Source organism: Natator depressus, chromosome 1 (assembly GCF_965152275.1).
Source record: "Natator depressus isolate rNatDep1 chromosome 1, rNatDep2.hap1, whole genome shotgun sequence".
Classification (NCBI taxonomy): Eukaryota; Metazoa; Chordata; order Testudines; family Cheloniidae; genus Natator; species Natator depressus.
In genome coordinates, this window is record NC_134234.1 from 287,074,496 (window position 1) to 287,097,283 (window position 22,788).

Below are 22,788 nucleotides of genomic sequence, written 5' to 3' on the forward strand. Positions count from 1 at the left end.
GTTCAATAAGGATAAGTGCAGGGTCCTGCACTTAGGACAGAAGAACCCAATATCTGCTGCCCAAGCCCATGCAAGTTGACCTGGTCCAAAGGTGGTTGACTGCTCAATAAAAGGAACAGCACAGATGCAACAATTTGAGCTTTTACTGCAGCAAGGCTAGAGCCACACTCACTACGTGTCATCAAGAATTCCTGCTTGGAGGCAGTCAGGAAACAAATGAGCCCAGGCATGAGTTCCGAGTTATGCTTTGGAATGCCACCCTCGCCCCTCCAAGTTCTGACCGGCACCCATCTTGATCCACCAAGGCTGCTGCCGCATCTCCATGTGCAGGTTTGTCTACATCCCCCAATTCCTAGGCTTCAGAACTTGAGATCCAGCCTGAGCCACAACTTCAAAGCACTGCCTATACACCCTATTTTTAGATTTAAGCACAAGCCCCTAGTCCTAGTCTGTCGACCAAGGCTGGGAGGCTCACTACAAAATTCTGCGAAGACATACTGTGTTTAAGAATGATAAATGCTCAACAGCCTGACCTACTGCAAGCAGCTTCCTTATCTAGAGGATTACCAGCCAAGATTTATGGACTTTTGATTAACAAGAAATCTGTGCAATTCTTTCTTTCTGCCTAAGCATCTGTGATGAGAGCAAAGAAAACAAGCTTAGAACTGCCCTAATTTTTGTGGGATAACATGGAGTTTTGGGCACTGGCATAAATTTAGGGTTGATCTCCAAATATCCTAAAATGAAAACTATTTTTGAACTTTGCTTTGCTGTTATCTGGACCAATAAAGACACATTAAACCTTGGGATCTGTGTTAGATTCAGTCATGCCTTTAGGCAGGGTTTCGTCAGGTCAGGCATTCTGTTCTCTAATTGATTCGTCCTACCCTTTATGTAGCACCCTGTACACTCACAGCATTATATAAACAACATCTAGATTCCGTTTCAAGCTTATTGGAAAACACCGGTTCCGCCATCTTTCAGAATAGCAATGTCTTTGGAAACAACAGCTGCCTCAGACAGAAATGGAACTGCACTTCTCAAGTCCGTTTCAGTAGCATCTCTCCATTGTCAGTCTTTGTGGATACCGAACAAACAAATTTAACCTTCTTCAATAAGCATTTATTTCTCCCACTTCCATACACAATGTCTGGCAATGTTTTTGGAAGCTATAGTGTGTACATTGTTACCCAGCTATTTTGTGTCTACTGAAAATAAATAAGCTTAACCAGGCTATTTTAGTTAGGAATGTAAATAACTAGCAATGGACAGAAACTCCTTCCCTCTTCAGTTTCTCTACTTGCTGCATGGAAAGCTATCTTGATAAAGTAGGTTGCTGGAGAGCCTCCAACTAGAACTCTCTTTCAATATTTCTAAATACATAAAAGGCATGAGACCTTCTTGAAGCAAACTTGACTCATTTTGGCAGTTGTGGACAGCTTTGCTAAAAGCTGATCCAATTTGCTTTGAAAACAAGATGATCCTTAGGAGGTTCTACTTGTAGACTGCATCCCCCATGTACCAAATACCATTTTTCATAGGAAATGGCTATCACTAAAGTTTCCCAAAAAACACTTTTACATACACACACAAATCTCTCTGGTATCTCATTCTGTGGTTTGTAGGGAAAAAAATTCTAGTAGACAGACTCTGACACAATATAAATTTACTAAGCCACACTGTTCATCCCTTTTAATGAGAGGATCTAGAAAAAGCTATTGTGGGGACCATTAAAAACTGAATATCTATTGCAAAATTGCTTTGCTGTGGTATATTCTAAACACAGAAAATATCACAGTAAAGACAATACTATGGTACATATTTTACTATTTAGTTGAACTGGCTCGTGAATTCATGCATGCAATTGATACCATAAGGCATTCTTACATTTAGAGACAGAATAGTATTTAGGGAATTGACTAAACTACATACAAAATACGGGAGTATTGAGAGTGGTATAGCGCAGTCCAGGCCATATCGTTCACTGAAGTGATTACAACAGTGCATATTAAATATTTCTTACACAGCAAAATAGTACCAGAGCTCCATGACTACTCTCACATACTCAAAGCTCTTTGTATAGACAGTATTATACTTATAAATCCCCTTTGAATGTTGACAACTTAAGCAGATTTTGAGAATGCTCAAAATTGCCACATGAAGGTGCACACTTATGGCCTGATAAACTCACTGACTTCAGCTGAAGTTAGTGAGAGGTACAGATGCTCAGCCCCTCAAAGTTATGCCCCAATATTAAACGGGAATGAAGAGAAGATTCTTTCAAATGGAGTGGGAAAATCTGATCCCAGATATGGTTTTTTCTCAGAAGTGTCTGCATAATCAAGGATCAGAAATTCTACACTGAAATATAGTTACACCATTTTTATACAATACATGTTTAATTAGCTTTAGAGCAGTTTCCTTGATAACAAACATAGCAATCAAGTGAAAGTTTGCATTTTTCAAAACACACATCTACCACCTTAACCACCAATAACCGAAGCCTGGTTATTTTACAAGGGTCATAGATTATTTACATCTCTTCACAATCAAGTTACTCTGTACCATATAACTTCCAATTCCTGTTATCCTTTGATAGTGCTACGATATTGGATAAAAGCAGCTCACACACACAAAATCTTTTTTATTTAAAAAATATTCTTTGTGAGCTAAGAACCACCATCTACTACTTTTCCTTTGGAAATCTAGTACGCTCTTGTCTTCCTCAATTAAACTTTTCCATTTTTTATGGAAAGATTAAGTTATAATGTTATAAAGTTTCAGGTCTTCAGCAGTTTCACTGGACAGAAATGACATACTATAAGGATAAATTAGTTTTGTCCATTTTTATTGGCGCGGATAGCGATCCATAGATCTGCACCTGGAAGAGAAACTCTACATTCCTCGATCTACCCAGGGTCACACAGTAGACAATGTGCTACCTCTTCATCACCATCCTGCTACCTTCTGTGCCCAGACTCTGTGGAGGAAGCTCTGCAGATCCTTGCATGGGGGAAAAGAGGAGAATAAGGGACACTGCACACTGTCTCACCCACACATGTGGAGACTCTGACAAGCAGAGAGTGCAACCCTCTCTGCAGTAGTAGCACCAAATTAAAAACAAAACCTTTAATGGCCACATGTAGGTGCAATCACAAACAAATGCAGAAATGCAACAATTGCCTTACTAGAGAGACTGGTGGTCCACTAAGTCCAGTGTTCTGTCTCTGACAGTGGTTCGAACCAGATGCTTCTGACGAAAGAGCAAGAATATGGGAAGCAGGCTCCTAGATCACGCTGGCACATCTGAACATTTTTACTCCCAGTCCTTTTTTGAATCTTTCTAAACTCTTGGCCTCAAAGCTATATGATGGAAGCACAATTGTGTTTATAACTTTATCTGAACAAGTGGGTCTCCGTTTTTGTTGAAAATGTTGCCCAAATGCATCTTTACACACTGTACTCATACTCTGACAACATCATACACAATCACCAAAACATTAAAGGGAAAAACTTCCAATAAAAGGTAAACTGTTACTTTTTGGTGGGATGGGGATGGGTAAGGAGCTTAGACACATACTTAAAATATGAGGACATTCCTTTACAGAAGTGTTTTGGATGAAAAAGATTTAATGATACCATTTATTCCAGGATGGTCTGAGATACTTTTAGTATATGGTAGCAAGCTAGTCAAACAAGTGGGCAGTGGGGGGGGGGGGGGGGGAGATGAGTGGGGTAGCAGGGAATATTCCATCTATCAATGGCCAGTTTTGGAGAGGAAAGTTCTTTTGATAATGTCACAGAAATGACATTTTTCAATACACGACATCTCCCCCTAAGACACTAGATAAATGGGAGGAGCCCAAATTACTAAATGGCTTCATTTTGTACATGCCAAAAGTGGGAGGAGGAGGGGTAAGAGCTCTCGTTATCTGCAATAGTTTAAAGACTTTATTTTGATATTGTTAAAAGTTCTGTCATTCAAGGCCTGCTTGACCATAGTTCTCTTTTTCCTCAGTTAATGAAAACTATAATAAAATTATATTTTAAACTAAGGAAAATGATAGCAGGAGAATTTCAGGAAAGAATGCTAAAAAGTATAAATATTAGTGTAGTGAAGCCACCACTTATTATGCTTTTTGGGTGATGTATTTGCTGAAATGCTTCCATATCTAGATTAAAACAGAAGTACTGACTTGCTAAGAATGAGATGGTTACTGCAAAAAATAATAATAAAGTTGATGTCATCCATCCGGACTACTATCCTGTAAGACTGCATCCTCTCTGAAAGTAGTTTAGAAAAGAAGGGTGAAACTCAGCCCTGGGATAAGCTGGTGCAACTCCACTGACTTCAAAGAAATTGCACCTGCATGGGAAGTGGTTCATTTATTTTTTATTTTTATAGAAAAGCTTACCTGAAGGTCAGTGAAAATTAAACTTTTGATCTATTTTTGATTTTCAAAGGGGGCAATTAACCTCCTTTATCATTTGGTAAAAATGAATTTTCCAAGATATTAATAAATTTATCTCTCATTTGTGCTTTGAAGTGCCGGTACCATTCTATAAGCTTTTTTCTCCTTTGAATTTTTTCTTGTAAGCTCATATTTTTCTCTTTTTCTAAAACAGCAGGAAGTTCTTCCCAGTTTTTAATAAAGATAAATGGAGCCCCCATGGTCTTTAGTAATTGCAGTGGAGCACTGTGGTATATAGATGAATTTCCACACTTGCCTGGTGTCATTACATCTTCTACAACAGGAACAGAGCCATATGAACAAGCTTCATAAATTCTATAGCATTCTGTATTTACTCCCATTGGGCACAATGTGAGATCACTCTGCAGCAATGCATCTTGATAGATTCTAAAACTTTCATTTGTTTCTTGAGGCTGCCACCTAGAAAAATAAAGAAGTTGACAATTAACATTACTTTTTCCCTCCAAGGGTAGATGTATTACAATGAAAAACAGAGATCAATGTTATAATTTTAGTATCGATAAATGATGCAGAGCTGAAAGGTTTGTAACAACAGATCTGAGAATCAGTAAGATTTTATGTTTCAACCCACCTATTCCTAAATATTTTTTTTCAGGTCTTTATAGAAAAGTTCACCTGTAAGCTAGAAACTCCATAAGAACAGTTTTCAACTGAGGGCATTTAAAAGGAATCATTAATACTTCAAGCACCAACAAAAGAGAACAAACATCTTTTAAAAAATATTTTATATTGGAAGCCCATATCAATTTACTTCATAAGCTAAACTAGAAGGTTATTAAGTGGCCCAAAAATACGCATATGGAGATAGAATGCTCTGACAGACTTTTTGAAGCAAGAATAATTTCCCCCCCAAAATATTTAAAATCAGCAGGGGGATTTACTGTTCAGAAATGAGAACGTAAGGCAGCAATTGTAAATCTCTTCAATTTGCTCAGACGGTCCGAGGTACTTTGCGTGACAGCACTCTAGGCCATAGATAAATCTCTCTCTAGACCACGGGCCATCTGCAGCCCACAGAGGGGAGACCTATGCAGCCACCCTGCCGGCTCTGTCTGCTGCAGGCGCCGCCCCATGCAGCTCACATTGACTGGGGGAGAGGGACAGAGATACCATCACTTGTCGCCGGGCAGAGTCAGCCATGGAGGCAGCATCACTTTTTTCCCCACAATGAATATAAACCAGTCAAAATACCAAACACAACTGTCTGATGCACACCTTGCTGCAATCCTGAAGGTTTCAACTGCTCAGTCACTGAGGCCAAACATCAACAAACTGACAGAACTGAAGCGTTACCAGGTGTCTGGCAAACACTAAAAGCTCTCTGGCAGGCAAAGAATTGTATAAAGTTGTATGACATTTTATTATTTCTAAGAAATTCAAAATAAAAAAAATACAATGTAAACATTTTCTTTTCTGAACACCATCTTCAGTGACATTATTGGCCCTCTGGGAGGATTTGAGGACTGGCATTGGCCCTAAGGTAAACTGTGTTTGAGACCCCTGCTCTAGATTCTATATTAGCCTTTTTCTTAAGTTCTTTTGTCCAAATTTTCAGAAAAAAGTGTTAAATTGCCTCTAGTTTTACTAAATCCTTTTAAAATTTATAATAAAGGTTTTTAAACCTTCCATGAGAACAATCGTACAAACTAATTAAGAGCAGAATTAATTTGTTTGGTTTAATCATGATGAGAGTCTACCCACTTAATAGTCAGAAAGACAATCCTGCTACAGTATTGAGATGGTCACACAATACCAAAAGCTTGCATTTACATTTTTTCCCTCATCTAGACTATGCAGGGAACCACATTTCCCAAGTCAAAACACATTATAAAGATGTTTTGGTGCTCCTGGGCCAGCAACCTCATACAGAGCCAAACCAGATTTAGTTCTACTCTGAATCCTTATAATTTATATTCTATCAGTCCTTGTAATTTACCACCCAATCTTTATAATCTTATTCTATTGGTCTTGCCTCAGGGTTGTTTCTTTTCTTGGCAGTCTGCCTCAGAGTCCTTTTCTCAAGTCCCCTTCTATTTCTATGTTTATTTTCCAGTCTCCTCTTTGGTATAGTCATCTTCTTTTCAGCAGAGTTCTCTGCCCGTGCCTTTATTGGTTCTGCCTTCATTGCATTCTGAGCTAGAGATAGTTATACACTGCAACTAGGGCTGTCAAGCGATTAAAAAAAAAAAATCAATCGTGATTAATCGTGCAATTAATCACACAGTTAAATAATAATAAAATACCACTTATTTAAATATTTTTGGATGTTTTCTACATTTTCAATATATATTGATTTCAATTACAACACAGAATACAAAGTTTACAGTGCTCACTTTGTATTTATTTTTGATTACAAGTATTTGCACTGTAAAAAAAGCAAACAGTATTTTACAATTCACCTAATACAAGTACTGTAGTGCAATCTCTTTATCATGAAAGTTGAACTTACAAATGTAAAATTATGTACAAAAAACTGCATTCAAAAATAAAATAAATGTAAAATTGTAGAGCTTGAAAGTCCACTCAGTCCTACTTCTTGTTCAACCAATCACTCAGACAAACAAGTTTGTTTACATTTGTAGGAGACAATGCTGCCTGCTTTTTGTTTAGGGCGTTTGCATGGCACTGTTGTAGCCAGCATCACAAGATATTTACGTGCCAGATGCTCTAAAGATTCATATGTTCCTTCATGCTTGAACCACCATTCCAGGGTACATGCGTCCATGCGGACCAACACGTGTTCATTTTAATTATCTGAGTCAGATGCCACCAGCAGAAGGTTGATTTTCTTTTTTGGTGGTTTGGGTTCTGTATTTTCTGCATTGGAGTGTTGCTCTTTTAAGACTTCTGAAAGCATGCTCCACAGCTTGTTCCTCTCAGATTTTGGAAGGCACTTCAGATTCTAAAACCTTGGGATAGCTGTAGCTATCTTTAGAAATCTCACATTGGTACCTTCTTTGCATTTTGTGAAATCTTCAGTGAAAGCGTTCTTAAAATGAACAACATGTGCTGGGTAATCATCCGAGACAGCTATAACATGAAATACATGGTGGAATGTGAGTAAAACAGCAGGGGACATACAATTCTCCCACTAGGAGTTCAGTCACAAATTTAATTAACGCATTATTTTTTTTTAACAAGCGTCATCAGCATGGAAGCATGTCCTCTGGAATGGTGGCCTAAGCATGAAGGCACATACGAATGTTTAGCATTTCTCTCATGTAAATACTTTGCAATGCCAGCTACAAAAGTGCCATGCAAATGCCTGTTCTCACTTTCTGGTGACATTTGTAAATAAGAAGAGAGCAGCATTATCTCTTGTAAATGTAAACAAACTTGTTTGTCTTTGCAATTGGCTGAACAAGAAGTAGGACTGAGTGGACTTGTAAGCTCTGAAGTTTTACATTGTTTTGTTTTTGAGTGGTTATGTAACCAAAAAAAAAAACAAAACAAAACAAACAATCTACATTTGTAAGTTGCATGCTCACAACAAAGAGATTGCACTTCAATACTTGAATTAGGTGAACTGGAAAATATTATTTCTTTTATCATTTTTACAGTGCAAATATTTGCAATAAAAATAATATACACTTTGATTTCAATTACAACACAGACTACAATATATATGAAAATGTAGGAAAACATCCAAAATATTTAATAAATTTAAATTGGTATTCTATTGTTTAACAGTGCGATTAATCTCAATTTTTTTAATTGCGATTTTTTTTTAAATCGCATGAGTTAACTGCCATGAATTGACAGCCCTAATTGCAACTTTGAAGACTTCTTCCTAGTTTTATATTCTTCCACCTATTTTAATAAATTAACCCATCTTAAAAATAGATTATTATTCATACACTGAATATGGAAAACTGAAAACAAATCAAAATATAAATTTTTCACATAAAAATCCTCTTAGTATTATTTATATTTTAAATGGAGTAAGTATTTCATTAAGGGTGACAGAACTGGCACCTTAATCTACAGTCCTATTTGAACGCTGAAAATCTTTGTGTATCCTTTTTGTAAGCCTATATAGCTTACATATGTTAATTCTAAAATCTGAAATTCTAAAAAGAAAATAATTCTTTTTGAGATGGTATCAAGTGATCACATGTAATCCCTCAATTGTTTACAAAACTAGAAACACCTCAACAGCCATATCACTCCTTCCTGCAGTTCACCCTTTCTCCTCTTAGAGACTGTACGAAACTTTATTATAAGTTTAAATAATCAAAGAAAGACTATTCAGATTTTTTAAAAGCATCTCCTCCTTTTTAAGGGAATACCTATCTAATCCTGCCAAGGTTTCAGGTAGAAGTGGTTAAAAGCAAATTAAAAGTACCATTAGAACCTCTTTCAGTTAGTCAGAAGATCCGTTCTATGTCCCGAAGACAGAAAATGAACTATATTGTTTAGCTGAAGCCAGCATCTTTATACGTGGTTGGTGACGTAAAGTTCTGGTTTCATGTCCCCCTCTTCTGGTAGGTGGATAATAGCCACAGGATGTATGACACAGATTTTGAATACCCACTGCCCCTTCAACCAAAACCAGGTATGTGTGAGAAAAAACAGGACCGGCTGTGTTATGTTAGATATTTCTTTCAAAGTATTTCAAGTCATAACCACAATGTAAAAGTACTGCAGCACACAAGGGGTTAAGGCATCCAAGATATGTATGAAAATCTCAGCTCAGCAAGGTTAATTGTTTTAAGTTTGACCATTGTCATTATTTATATTATTTTATTTATAACATATTTTGAAAGATGACAGCAATGATCTAGGCAAGGGGCTTTGAATAATTCAGCTTGCAAACTATACATTTACAAAGTAAATCATAGCTCTTACTGTTCTCTGGCTGCAGTCCAACAGAGTTTATCAAGCCCGTCTTGTTTCAAAACTTCCATTAGGTTCTCCCTAGATGAATTCTTATACACAGTTCCTAAAAAATTACATAGATATGATCTTGGAGAACGTAGCATTGACCAGTTGGGCTCTACCATGGGGAAATTCCTGTATCTGTAACAACAATGCATACATTAGATGTAAATATTTTTATGTCAAAGGAAAAAGATGGATCTTTGCACCACTTCATGTTTATGTAGCAGATTTTAAGAACTGAAATAGCTTTGTAATCAGTTCCAATATTTAACTGACTGAATTAAAAAAAACAAAGATAGCCAGACACTGATGTATAATATTTATCATTATCCCTTTGTTTTTTTCTGATTCACACCCTAGAAGATCCCTAACTTCTTTTTGACAGCACCAAGTGGAATTATGTTCACATGCTACAGAATGCTCATCTAAAAGCATTCTGTTCTATAGCAGCTGTTCTCAATGCTGCCACTTATTTTGGCTGAAGTTGCTGGGTTAGTGGTTCCTTTGGAGTTGACATCTCAGTTATTTGAAATCAGCTGAAAGCGTATGCTGTAAAAACAACGCCATTGGTATACTCCAAAATGAAAACTCAACTCTGTTCCTAAAACCTGTGCATCTTCATCAATTTAATCTTTGAATTCAACTTAAAGTCACTGATTTTAGTCATAACAGCACCAATGGTTCAGCTAAAGAGCTGGCACAGTCGTCTTCATTATGTAGAGCTAATTTACCGTACTTTTGTTTGTTTGTTTTACATTGCATGTCCCTCTTACAGCTGTCACATTCTCAAAATTAGCTATGATTTTCTTTCTAACTTTGTTATTTTTAGAGAGAGTGGGTCAATAATACTGCTAGTTTCTCTTCTATTTCTATATTCTTTCTACATTAGTACATTAAGGAAACAATTTTGAAAAAACCATACATTGATCACAAAATTTTCCTAGTTTCAAAACAAGCCTTTAGTCTTACTCCTGGGAGAATTCTGTGCCACTGTGTATGCACAGAATTCATGTCCCCCGCAGATTTCTTTGCTCCCCTAGAGAAAATTGACTTTCTGATGGGGGAAGCAAAGGGAAGCCACAAGAACAGTCACGTAGCCTCCCCAGCAGTATGTTTTGGGTGCCCAGGTCAGCCAGCAGAGAGCTAGATCACCGAGGGGCAGAGGGTGGGACTGGGGAAGACCCGGCTGGTGGATCCTACCCTGCACCGGGCTCAACTGCAAGTCCCGGCTGGGCTGGGGAGGACGGGACTTCCTCTTCCCCTGCACAGCATCAAGGGCCGGGTCAGACCCACCCCCAGATTTCTCCACAGGCTGCAGAAAGCTCTGCTCCCCCGCCCCCCCACTTCCTGCACCCATCGCTTCTCAATTGCAGGGGAAGGGATCACTGTACAGGGAGCTGCTCCCGCATCTGCCCAACCCCCATGCATCCAGACCTCCTCATACTCAGACCCTCCTGCCAAGTCTCACCCCCCCACACACACCCAGAACCCCCCTGCCAAACCCCATTCTCCCTGCATCTGGACCATCCCGACGAGCCATCCCACTCGGATTTCCACCCCACCGAGCCCCAACCAGCTGCACCTGGTCCCCATCCCACTGAGCCCCACTCCCCCAGCATCTAGACTCCCTCTATGGGCCCCCCACACCAAGACCCCTCTGCCGAGCTCTATCCCTCCCGATCCAGCTCCCCCCTCCCCCGCTGAGCCCCAACCCCCTTTACTTGGCCCCTCCCCAGAGTCCTATTACTGTTGCACCCATAACCCCCCAACAAGACACTGTGCATTCAGATCCCCCCCCACACCTGGATCCCCAACTGAGCAGCCTGCACCCAGACTGACCCAAACAGAACCCTCTCAACCCACACCTTGATCCCCCCCACACTGAGCCCCTCCACACTTGGATCCTGCCAGGCTGAGCTCATACCTGGTGCACCTGACATGGAGGGGCAGGGCTATGGGGTGTTTCTGGGGCAGGCCCAGTCTTTGTTCTGTGTCAGGCTTGGGTGCAGCCTCACCGCTGAGTCCATGTCCCAGGGGAGAGCTGCAGAGTGATCTCCCAGCTCTGTTCAGCCAGTGGCCTCTGCTCCCCAATGCCATGCTGGAGCCTCCACATTTATTTGACAAATAAAATTTGCAGAATTTTAAAATATTGTGTGCAGAATTTTTAATTTTTTGGTGCACAATGCCCTCAGGAGTACTTTAGTCCATCCTCACTTTCCTTGGCTCCTCCACTGCCTTTGGTACTGTTGATCATACACACCCCTTCTGAACATCTTATTCCCCACTCCCACCCAAGGCTTTCATGATTCTGTCCTTTCCTGGTTCCCCTGCTATTTCTTTGGACAGTAATCCAGCATTTCTTTCAGAAGTTCTCTCTCTAGGTTTCCTACCAGACTTTGTCTTTGTCACTCTCACCCACTCTTCATTTGAGTAATTGCATCAGTTTACATGGCTTTAACTTCCACTTTTACATCAATGACTGTAAATCTACCTTTCCACTTCTGACCTCTCCCTCTTTTTCTCACCCCTCACCCCCGCAGTCCTGCATCCCAACCTACCTCTAGGGCATTTCCTTCTAGTTGTTTCATTGTCATCTTAACATGTTCAAAATTGAATTATATATCTTTCCTTACAAACACTGGTTCTTTGTCACTGTGGAGGCTCCATGTTTACTTTCTGTCAATGGCATCCTGGGCAAATTTCCTTTAGTTACAATAAAACATGTTTTCTAATGGCCAGCGTTGCAAATTCAACATGGATCTAAAAATTAAGCTTTCTGGCTTGCATTATCACCATTGATAATAGAGATTCTGCAGTTTGAACAGCTCTGTTAAGACAGGAGTAAGACCGGAAAGAATGAAGATAACTCTCCCATAGCTGTATCTACTCTACAACACTAACAGGATTAAAATGTAGTCTTGCAATAAATTTTTACATCTTACTATGATCCCAGAGTTTACCAGTTACAAAAATGCAAGGGGTATCAAATCCCAGTTTACTAGCCACAAGAGAAAGAACCACCACCCCCAAGATACCCCCAGGAAAAAAAAAAAAAAGCACAATCAATACATCCAAACTGGATTCCCTTATTAAGCCCCAGGCCTCTTACTGAAGTGTCTCCAACGCTTTCCTGCAGCAGAGCTTTCCACAGACTTCTCTCTGTAAAGTCTCTTCTTTTTATCCTGGAAAAGGGTCCCAGCCTGCCCTCATCTTAAAAGAGAGAGCAATCCATCATACTTACTTTTTGCCACTAAAATTGTAGTCTAGGCTAGTCTGGTTCTTATTATGTGTTCAGAGTGCCTTTCAGCACGAAAAAACATACAAGATGACTTATATCGGCATATTAACATTTCTTCGCTAGTCGTCCCCCAACCCAACTGTGGAAAGCTATATCATTTGTAATGTTGTTTAATCCTTATGTAAATGTTAATAGTTGGTAATGTCAGCAGATATGGCAAATTTGACTGTAAACAGTCGCAAGAAGCAAATTGAACACACTCACTTTTAAAAATATAGCTGCACTTTAACTTCCGAATTATCTTTTGCCTTTAAAATTTCTGAAGCTTAATTTAGATAGTCAAAACCAGCAGCATGAACCAAAGTCAACTTAACAGTTTTAGACAGAAATTATATGAAACATTTTATATATAAAATGTTTCAGATATAAGGTTACAGAAATAACTGCTAAAAACAATAGGCATGTACAGTTCATGCATAACTGATTCCTTAAGTGTAATTTGTTTATGTTTAACACTTACGTAGCTACTCCTAAAGGCCACTGGAAAATATCTTCTTCGTTTACCCAGGTACAGTCATATACTACAAAAAGTAGTTCCACAAACCCTCCATGTCTTCTCAGGTATGGATGAATCCATTCATTGTTACACTGTTCACTTCCAAGCAGCACAATGGCAACATGCCTCAGCTTGCGAGTTTGTATTAAAGTTTGTGCATAATTCAACCACTGAGTGGCGTAAGTGATCTTTGCTTCCTCTCTTCCATTCAGAACTAGAACCACATTTTCAGCTTCTACTGAAAAGTATCCCGGGACTACGGCTGGACCAGTGATGAAACTGTGAATAATAAAACACAAGCACTTAACATCTTCTGAGATATGTTACCAACTTTCATAAATATTCTGTTTACTGCATTGTAAACCATCTGCCTGCAGTGTTTAGAGGTTTTGTTTCTTCATTAAAACAGACATTATGTACTGTGAAGTATCTTTGCTATTGTGACAAATTTCAGATGTACAGAGTCTAAAACTGCAATTTAAACTTTATTAAAGCTCGCATTGGCCATTTACTTGAACAATAAAGAGATTCAAAATTAATTGCAAACACAGTATATTGCAGGGACGTCAGAACCTTTACTATAGTCAAATACTGAAAAGTCTTGAAAATCTGGATGAATCCATTGAAACCAGGCAGAACTCCCAGAATAATTAGTTAGGGTATGCTTCGTCATCTGTGAAATAGATCATAAACTTTTATTCTTTTCAAAAAGAACAGAATACAAAATACCACCATAGGGACTGAAAACCTTCAGTTTCATGTAAGAAATGAGAAATCTGTAGTACTGTATTATGACAGACACTACTATGAAAGGAAGGATGGTTCAGTGATTAGGTCACTAGCTTGGGACTCAGGAGAACAATGTTCAATGCTCTGCTCTATCACAGACCTCCTATGTGACCTTCATCTCTGTGCTTCAATTCCATACCTGTAAAATGGGCATAATAGCACTTTTCTAATGGGAAGGGGGATTGTGAAGACACATACATTAATACATTTTGAGGTACTCAGTTACTACAGTAATGGGGATCATTACAGTGCCTAAACAGATACTGCACTTCACCTTTGTTTAACCATCCAAAGGCCTTACCTTGCAAACACCTATGCATGTATGTAGTCTTATTGAAGTAAATGGGACAACACACATATGTGAAGTTAAACATGTCCGTAAATACTTGGGTTCTGATCTTGCAAACAATCTGGGAAGCAAGTTGGAGTTAATGTTCTAAAAATTACTAGAGTGTAACTTAGAACTGAGAAGGTGGGTTATTCTTAAAGTCAAATCTGACTATGTTCTCCAAAGTGTTTTTTTTTTTTTAATTTACATTTAATTTACATTTGCCTGCATTGTGCAGGAGGTCAGACTAGATGATCATAATGGTCCCTTCTGACCTAAATATCTATGAATTTGAAAAGTTCTAGAGAGGTTAAATTATTCCTCTGAAAATTTTTGGGGTAGATATATCATGTCCTGTTATGTCACCATATTCTGCATCAATGAGAACAAAGAAATACCCTGGAGTTTATTCACGTGCCCATTTTAACTGGTACTTTGGCAATTATGTCTTTAGTGTTAGTATTTTTAAAAAATACCCATATAAAAAGGTCTCAGTGCCCCACCAATAATTTACAATAGCGCACACACTCCCAGCAGCCTATAGACTATAATAAAATAATAATAATAATAATAATGCATAAACAAACTCCATGAGCCGGCAACATTAAATAGTCAAATACAGATAAAAATTTATTTCAGCCAGCCAGTAAATAAAAAGGAAAAAACCTCGGTATTCCCACATCACACCTAAGAACATACCCTCATCCTTCCCCACAAAATCATATCAAACATACGGATTTTGTATTGTGACTGGAAGTCATCAAGTTTGGGCTATTTCGGATTAAGGAAAAACAGACTAATCATAGATAGAAGGAGAGAATTCACATTTTTATACTTGATGCAATAGGTTATAATTAACCTATCCCAATTTTTGATTTTTGCTGTATTGGTACTTTCACTTTTTAACTCTGTATTTTGGAAGTATCTGAATAGGTTTTGCTTAAAACTGAGACTTGGCAAACTCTTCTCCTCTAAAGAACTTAGGATAATCTGGTTGCACCCAGAAGACAGCTTATTTAAATGCCAGTAAAGAAGTCCTTTCTCCCAATGAGATAGATATTAAGAAACTATGTAAATTTGTTAAGTATTATTCACCTGAAACTGATAGATAATTTAAAGAAGAAAATGTTTTTAACCAGTCAAGATTCTAAAAACCCATCCATAAGCGTAGCAAAATATTTCTTATCACTAGTTAAAGCCAAGGCTTGACAAATATTCTCTTGTCCACACCAAATAGGAAACTTTTCTGGGAGACTGACATCAGTTTATACAGATTCTAAGTTTTGGTTTTTAAAAAAGATTCTATTCGTGAAAAGAACCTTCCAAACTTCCATTCCATTCAAAGATAAAAGGATGCACCGCTGTCTGCCTGAGTCTGCAGATGGACAGCTCCTGTACTGCTACTCAGAGCTTTCCCAAGGTGCACTAGCATCACTCAGAAGGCATTCAGCCACTTGCAGGATCAGGCTTTGAATGCATACTTTGTACTGAAGAGTTCTCGTTCTTTAAGAGTCATAGAAAAGCCATTCTGAGCATTAAAAAGCTTAAACTAACCACTATTATTACACTACTGCAAAGCACTAAGGGTCAACCTTTGTAAACTGACTATTCTAAACAAAGTGCTATAGTAGGTTAGACAAGTCAAACTTAAATAAGGTGTAATTTAAAAAAAACCAACCTTATATGATACTACTTGGAAGGATGGCATTTTATGATTCACAATGAATCCATCTACCCTGAACTTGCTATTTCTGGCAATTCTATAGATTGGGTTAAAGCAAAGTACAACGACAGCAGGAACACACAAATTCTAAAGAGAACCTCACTTTAAAAAATATTTGTGAAAAACAGGAAGAGTATCTCAAACCAAGTTCACTAATTTTATAATAAAAAGATGCTGTAAAAGAGCAAAAATACTCACTTCCGTGAAAACACCATAAGCTTATGTTCTATTTTACGTATATGTTAGGGATAGTTTAACAAATTTTAAACACTGATGTGCCAGATGAAGAGCGCTGTTACATTTTACTATACAAAACTCGACACATTGCCTTTATTATTCTACCTTGCCTTTATTATATTCAGCAGTAATGCAAGGGACAGCTTGTATCCTGCAACACATTGGCTTCAGCAGTTAGCGTGATGCCTGAAGCCTATGAACTTTGGCACAGATAAATGGCCCAACAGTAACCACTATGTTTTGGGGAACCGGAAGTAGAGCGTAAGGGAGAATTTTGTCCAGAATGACATCAGCCAACCACAGAAATGCGCTAACACCAGCTTTTGGAAAGTTTTGGAAAGACCATCCAGTCATAAGAGTGCCATACCAATTAACTGATGTATAGGATAATGAGTTCAAATCATTAATATACTAACCTATAGAAGAAGGGCACCTCAACATTAGTAGACTGAGGAAATACAAATAAGAAAGAGGGGAAATACCCCTACTGAATATGCATTACACATAGGGGTGTCAGCGTAATGTATTATAAAAGTTACATCCCAGCCTGTGGGCAGTAGGAGAGAGAGATATATCCCTTGGGAGGTGCCAGAATGATGGCCACTGGTGAAGATGAGGAAGGTGATGGTGATGAGGAACATAATGGATAACATTTCAGGTTGTTCTGCAAGAGATGGGGTGAATATGGATGTGCCGATGTACTTTCTGTATTATTTCTATCTACCTTACTGAGCTGGAGTGTTTGTGACTGTGCATTTTTAAAATAGCCAACTGCAAAGTCAAACATTTAGGAACAAAGAATGTACATCACGCTTAAAAGATAAGGGAGCTGTATTTTGGAAAGCAGTGACTCTGAAAGTGACCTAAAAAGGTTATGATGGTCAACTGAACATGAACTCTGGGGGCTAAGAGGGCAAAAATGATCCTTGGGTGGATAAGCCAGGGAATATCAAGTAGAGGCAGGGAGGTGATATTATTCTGCAATTTCCACAGTATGCATCCGATGAAGTGAGCTGTAGCTCACGAAAGCTCATGCTCAAATAAATTGGTTAGTCTCTAAGGTGCCACAAGTACTCCTTTTCTTTTTGGAACACTGTATCCAGTTCTGGTGTCCACCTTTAAAGGGTTAAGAAAAGAGCAATAACAGTTATTCACGATCTGGAAAAACTGCCTTACAGTGTGAGAGCAAAGAAGTTCAATCTATTTAGTTTAACCAAGAGAAGATTAAGAAGTTACTTAATCAAAGTCTTTGAGTACCTAGGTGGGAAGAGATTTTTGATAGCAAGAGCCAAGAGCTGGAAGCTGATGCTAGACAAATTCAGACTAGAAATAAGGCATACTTTTTTAAAAGTGAGGATGATTAAATACTGGAACAACTTACTTAGGGACATGGCGTATTTGTCTTCACTTAGATTGGATATCTCTGTGAAATATATGTTTTTGCTCAGTTATGGACTTGATGTAGAAATTACAGCGTGAGGTTATATGACCTGTGTTATAGGGGAGATCAAACTTTATCATCATAATGGTTCTTTCTGGCCTTAACACCTACGAAATTATTAATATCACTTCTACAAAGATAACTAGTGTAAAATTAGGCCTGGTGAATTTCTCTTGTGGATCATCAATTTTTAATGGGGATTGCTCCTGCTTTGATTTAATTGGGGATTGGTCCTGCTTTGAGCAGGGGGTTGGACTAGATGATCTCCTGAGGTCCCTTCCAACCCTGATATTCTATGATTCTATGATCAGGTGTTTATTTCAACCTACATATATGATTTTATTTTAAAAAGTGACATGGTCATATTCTGTAATGAAAAAACCCCCAAAACTTTTCTAAACTGATGAATTTCATCCTGTCAGACTGTACCTCAGATCAAAGGGTCCATGCAAGGTCCTGAACATCACTTAAGCTCTTATGTGGGGGCTTAAGTGGTGCATAGGTCCTTGTGCAGATGAATAAAGTTGTAGAGACTACAACTGTAATCTGTAGGTGGGAAGAGTGGCCACAGAAGAGGGTGAATTCCAACCTTGCCAGCTTGCACTGAGTTCTTTGCACAAAGCCTACTCCTTCTGACTTTAAGCAGTGATGGACAATAGGATTGTTCTTGTAATTTCTAGAAATTACATTTTAAATTAAACATCAAACTGTCATACAGAACATATTTACACAAGGTCTGAAATTAAGTATGGCAATAAATATGTTCATGGTTGGTCAGAATGCATTACCAAAACAAGCATTATTGTAATACCATTTACCTTTATAATAAAGGTAATTTATTACCATTTATTAAAATATTTACAGTTGTTGGAGTGGAAGGGATAAAAATATACAACTGGACACCTTTTCCTACAGTGTTTCAGTTTTCAACACAGAGACTGCTAAAGTCAACATAAGAGAAGGTCAGTGTCATGCAACTGGTACCTGAAATGTGTTTTTCCTCCCTTTATGCTTCCTTCTCTCCACTGAGAAGTCACATCAGCAGGTTCAAGCAGACCTTCAAGAATATGTTGCCAGAGGTAAAGACCTACATAAATAATGAAGAGCTGCTGGAGTACTTGGTGCACACATGGCATCTCTTATCTACTGTAAAAATCATACCAAAAGAAATTTTTCGGGAATTGTGTGGCAATGATGGTGAGATGTGGGTGTCAAATTTTCCTATTTAACATGGACTGGTTGCTCCACCCCCCAAAAATAAACAAACCCACCCCCACTCTTTGGAATTAGAAAGGGAGGATTTTCTACATCAGGCCAACATTTGGGCAGTTATTTTTTAAATCATAGACAGTGTCCTGTTAACTGCTGGACAGGAAAACAAAAAATGACTGTGTAAATATCATATTTGTTAAAATGTTAAGCATTATCAGCCTTAAGACAAGTACATTTGTCACAAGATGACTGGCCCCTTTAAGAAGCAAGGGGGTCCAGTGCACCTGGACTGACTACCTGCTGCCCAGTTGGGCTTAAGGGAAAGCATCTGGATCCTATAAAGGCGGACACAGCTGGCTGGGGGGTGCCGGGGCAGGCAGACTAAGCCCACACGACACACTCCACAGCAGCTCCCCATTCCAGGTTTTGTGAGATGGCACATGGAGCCTCAGCTCTACTCAGGTCCTACCAGCCTATGCAGCCCTCACCCAGCCTTGTGGGACAGGAGCCACCGCTGAAGGGTGAGCAGGGGCAGGCTCACTTTCCAACTCTCCCCACTACCCTGGCCTCCCCTCTGCACTGGGAAGGGATTAGGGTTGCAGTACTAGGGCAGAAGGTGGTGTATATATGTAATGATGGGTCACAAAAGAAAAGAAAAGACAATGTAGTTGGTGAGTAGTCTTAGTAAAAAGTTTGGGAAGGGAACCAATCTGCACAACCCACATAGTGTTTCCTTTTCTCAACTTCTGATCTAGAAGTCAGCATGAAAAAGTATTGATTAGGACTCTTCAGGTTTTTGTATCACACTATGTGCTCTGGAATGAACAACGCAACACTACGCAATTTGCTTGGGATAATCCAGCAAAGAGTTCCTGACAGCAGTATAGGATAAGAAAATGATCAAAGTATGCCAAAGAACTGAAGTTTGTTTTTATTGTGTTGTTTATACAGTTCTGAATAATAAATACTTATCACTTATACCAGGCTTTCCATCCATAGATAGCACAGTACTTTAAACAAGTAAGCAAACACTGTTATACTCACCTTTACAGAAAGGAAAAGGGAGACACAGAAAGGTTAAGGGACTTGCCAAGGTCACTTAGCAGTATTAAACATATTAATCACAAATGCTTACCAATGGCTGCTTTACCCCAGATCTGCACTTTAAGGTCTGTTTGTTCTTGCTGGGATTTCATATTTTTTAACATTTGAAGGTTAGTTTCATATCTCTGCTGTGAAGCAATCTGCTCATTTTTTTCATCTCCTTCCCAAGGATTCCATTCTTCATTTCCCAAAGAAGAGCGTTCTGTGTTTAAAAGACACACATTTTGCATTAAGAACCTCAGGTCTACAAATCTACTCCTAATTGTTACAGAAATAACAGGTCTCTTTTTAGTAGATGTTTTCTAAACACACTTATGCCCAACCATGACTATAGCATAGCTTGCATCTATGCTCATTGGGCTAGTCTACAGTGACAAAAATTAGACTTCTAATTCCCCACAGGTAGCAATAGTGGAAGCTTTAGTGTAGACAGGGCTCAGGTCTGCCTGCGCAGTATTGGGGCCTACGTTTGGACAGCTCTGCTGGGTATCTATGGTGCTACCACAATAAATAGTGAATTTTTTAATCCAGGGCATGAGGAATTTTCTTTGTGGAAATTCCTGTAAGCAACTCCTGCAATGAAAAATTGAAGTGGGGTAGGGGGAGAGGGAAGAGAGAGAGAGCACGCGAGAGAGCGGGGGACACAAAACAACCAAGACAGACCTGTATTTTCCATATTATAGAAACTATATTCAAGACTCAGGAAATATGCATTTTCCACCCAGGTGACTGATGTGCATAAAGTTTTGTCTCACTGATGACAAAATACAAAAAATCTGTCACCAAAGTTAGCAGAGTGACTAGCTTCAGAAGCCAGAACACTAAAAAGGCCTGTATTTAATCATCTGAATTGATGGCTAGATTAAGAACGACTGTTACGACAGTAAAGCCTCACATATTCAAAACAAATTGGCCCTAAAACGAGAAAATTTCAGAACAAACTGGCACCATGGATCATGTACATGCCATCAAAGACGTGGACCTTATCAACAAAAGCTTCATTGTGCTGCAGGCATTACTGACCTTTACTGCTGAAGAGCTAAGTCTTCCAAGCATAGATATAAACATACACCGATTTTTGAGCAGGGGCCTCTCACTAGCAATTGAAACATGGGGCAGGTGCCTCCACTCAGACCTTATGAGTGGCTACTAGCTAGGGTGACCAGACAGCAAATGTGAAAAATCGGGACAGGGAGTGGGGGGTAATAGGAGCCTATATAAGAAAAAGACCCAAAAATCAGGACTGTCCCTATAAAATCGGGACATCTGGTCACCCTACTACTAGCTAACCCTCATCAACCCAAAAGGCTTAGCTTAGCTGGCTGCCCACTTCTCCAGCTTGCTACATAAGCGGCACCTCTTGCCGCGCCCGGGTGGGAGCAAAGCTTCTCCTCAACCCCTTTGTATTAAAGCCCAATCGCCAGGAGCCTCCCGGGGGCTTGCCCCGCACTGGGCATTAGCAGCCCGGTTACCAGCATCTCCGGGCGCCAGGCCCGGCACTCGGGGCGGGTATTTCACAGGACAGGAGCCAAAGGGGCCGGAAGGGACCGCAGCGTCCCCTCACACCGCCCCTCGCTGGATAGCAGTAGCTGGCGCCCAGCGCGGCTCCCGCTTTCCTCCCTGGCACGCGTGACAGCGCAGCCGCCGGCCGGGCCCCTGCGCCGCGTTACCTCTGCCGTGCCGCTGCTGCTGTCGCTGCCGCCGGGGGCCGCCCCGGGAGGCGGGCGGGCGCCGCGGCCGCAGGAAGACGCTGTAGGCGGCGTAGAGGGAGAAGAGCAAGTAGGCGGCCAGCAGCGCGGAGCAAAGCCGCTTCCGCGTGGCCCGCATCCTGCCGCAGGCCGCGGGCCTGGCTGGCCAGGGCCCGCCTCCCGCCCCGTCACGCGCCAGCGGGGGGCGGCTGCTGCGGCGGCCCCCGCCTGCCTTGGGGCGGGCGGGGAAGGGTAGCGCCGGGCCGGAATCGGTCCAGCCAGATGCGGGACTCTCCACCCCGGTGCGGCGGCCCTCCAAAACCCGGGCCCGGCGCTTGGGGTCCTCTCCCGCCCCCAACAGAGGGCAAGTTCCTGCTGCACAAGGCAACCGCAGGAGCATCCCGGCTCAAGAGCCAGATCCCGGGCTCTTGGCAGCTTTGGGCCATTTGAATTGTACAACGCGGAAAGCAAGGGGAGCCACTCCTGCTTGCCTGGGAAAGTCTGACACCTCCTGGTACGAAATCCCTGGAAAAAGAAACCTGAATCATAGTACCTGGATCTTGCTGGATCCTGATATATTCTGGCCCCAACCACCACCATCTACAGTGTAAGTAGAGAAAAAAAGAAAATGTAGCAGCTCCTAGAGCACCAGAATATCCAAACCCTGTTGCAAATTGGTCTATTCTGCTGAATCCATTCTAATTAAAAGAAAAAAATATTCCCGACACGCAAATCAAGGCAACTAATAGAAAATAAGAGTACTAGTGGCACCTTAGAGACTAACCAATTTATTTGCCACTAGTACTCCTTTTCTTTTTGCAAATACAGACTAACATGGCTGCTACTCTGAAACCTAATAGAAAATAAGTCTAGTTGCTCCAATTCCACTGCAAAAAATCCAGGCATCCATGCTCAGTAATCACAGCAAAAACATTTGCAGCCCTTGGAGCCTGGTGTAGCCTACAAGTTTTGACCTCAAGCCCCCAAATGGTATTGTCAAAATATATCAGGATGGATTGCTGATCCTACTTGGTCAGAAAAATCCAGGCTCCTGGCAGATGGACAGACCACTCTCCCCCAAAGCCCTGTCCTGCTTTT

The 22,788-nt window shown here is 40.1% G+C and overlaps 1 protein-coding gene across 2 annotated transcripts; it reads right to left on the bottom strand.

Moving 5' to 3' along the window:
• Nucleotides 1-3,721: 3,721 nt before the first annotated feature.
• On the bottom strand, nucleotides 3,722-21,874 carry RXYLT1 (ribitol xylosyltransferase 1). Of its 2 annotated transcripts, none has more exons than XM_074942134.1 (6): nucleotides 21,673-21,874; nucleotides 20,034-20,204; nucleotides 18,671-18,773; nucleotides 13,133-13,447; nucleotides 9,342-9,512; nucleotides 3,722-4,892 (listed from the first exon to the last, which is right to left on the bottom strand). In XM_074942134.1, exons 1-6 carry the CDS (start codon nucleotides 21,827-21,829, stop codon nucleotides 4,472-4,474), a joined length of 1,338 nt encoding a protein of 445 aa, XP_074798235.1. In that variant the 5' UTR covers nucleotides 21,830-21,874; the 3' UTR covers nucleotides 3,722-4,471. The 2 variants fall into 2 exon arrangements, with proteins under 2 accessions (XP_074798235.1, XP_074798236.1); XM_074942135.1 differs by lacking the exon at nucleotides 21,673-21,874 and adding an exon at nucleotides 21,026-21,266.
• Nucleotides 21,875-22,788: the final 914 nt, after the last annotated feature.

Excerpts from the sequence above, each read along its gene's own strand:
- RXYLT1 (XM_074942134.1), bottom strand. The coding sequence starts at position 21,829 with ATGCGGGCCACGCGGAAGCGGCTTTGCTCCGCGCTGCTGGCCGCCTAC. Across the intron at positions 13,448-18,670 it reads GGAGGAAAAACACATTTCAG|TTTCATCACTGGTCCAGCCG; the intron begins GTACCAGTTGCA and ends TATTATTCACAG. Across the intron at positions 4,893-9,341 it reads TGGACTGCAGCCAGAGAACA|GTGGCAGCCTCAAGAAACAA; the intron begins GTAAGAGCTATG and ends TTATTTTTCTAG.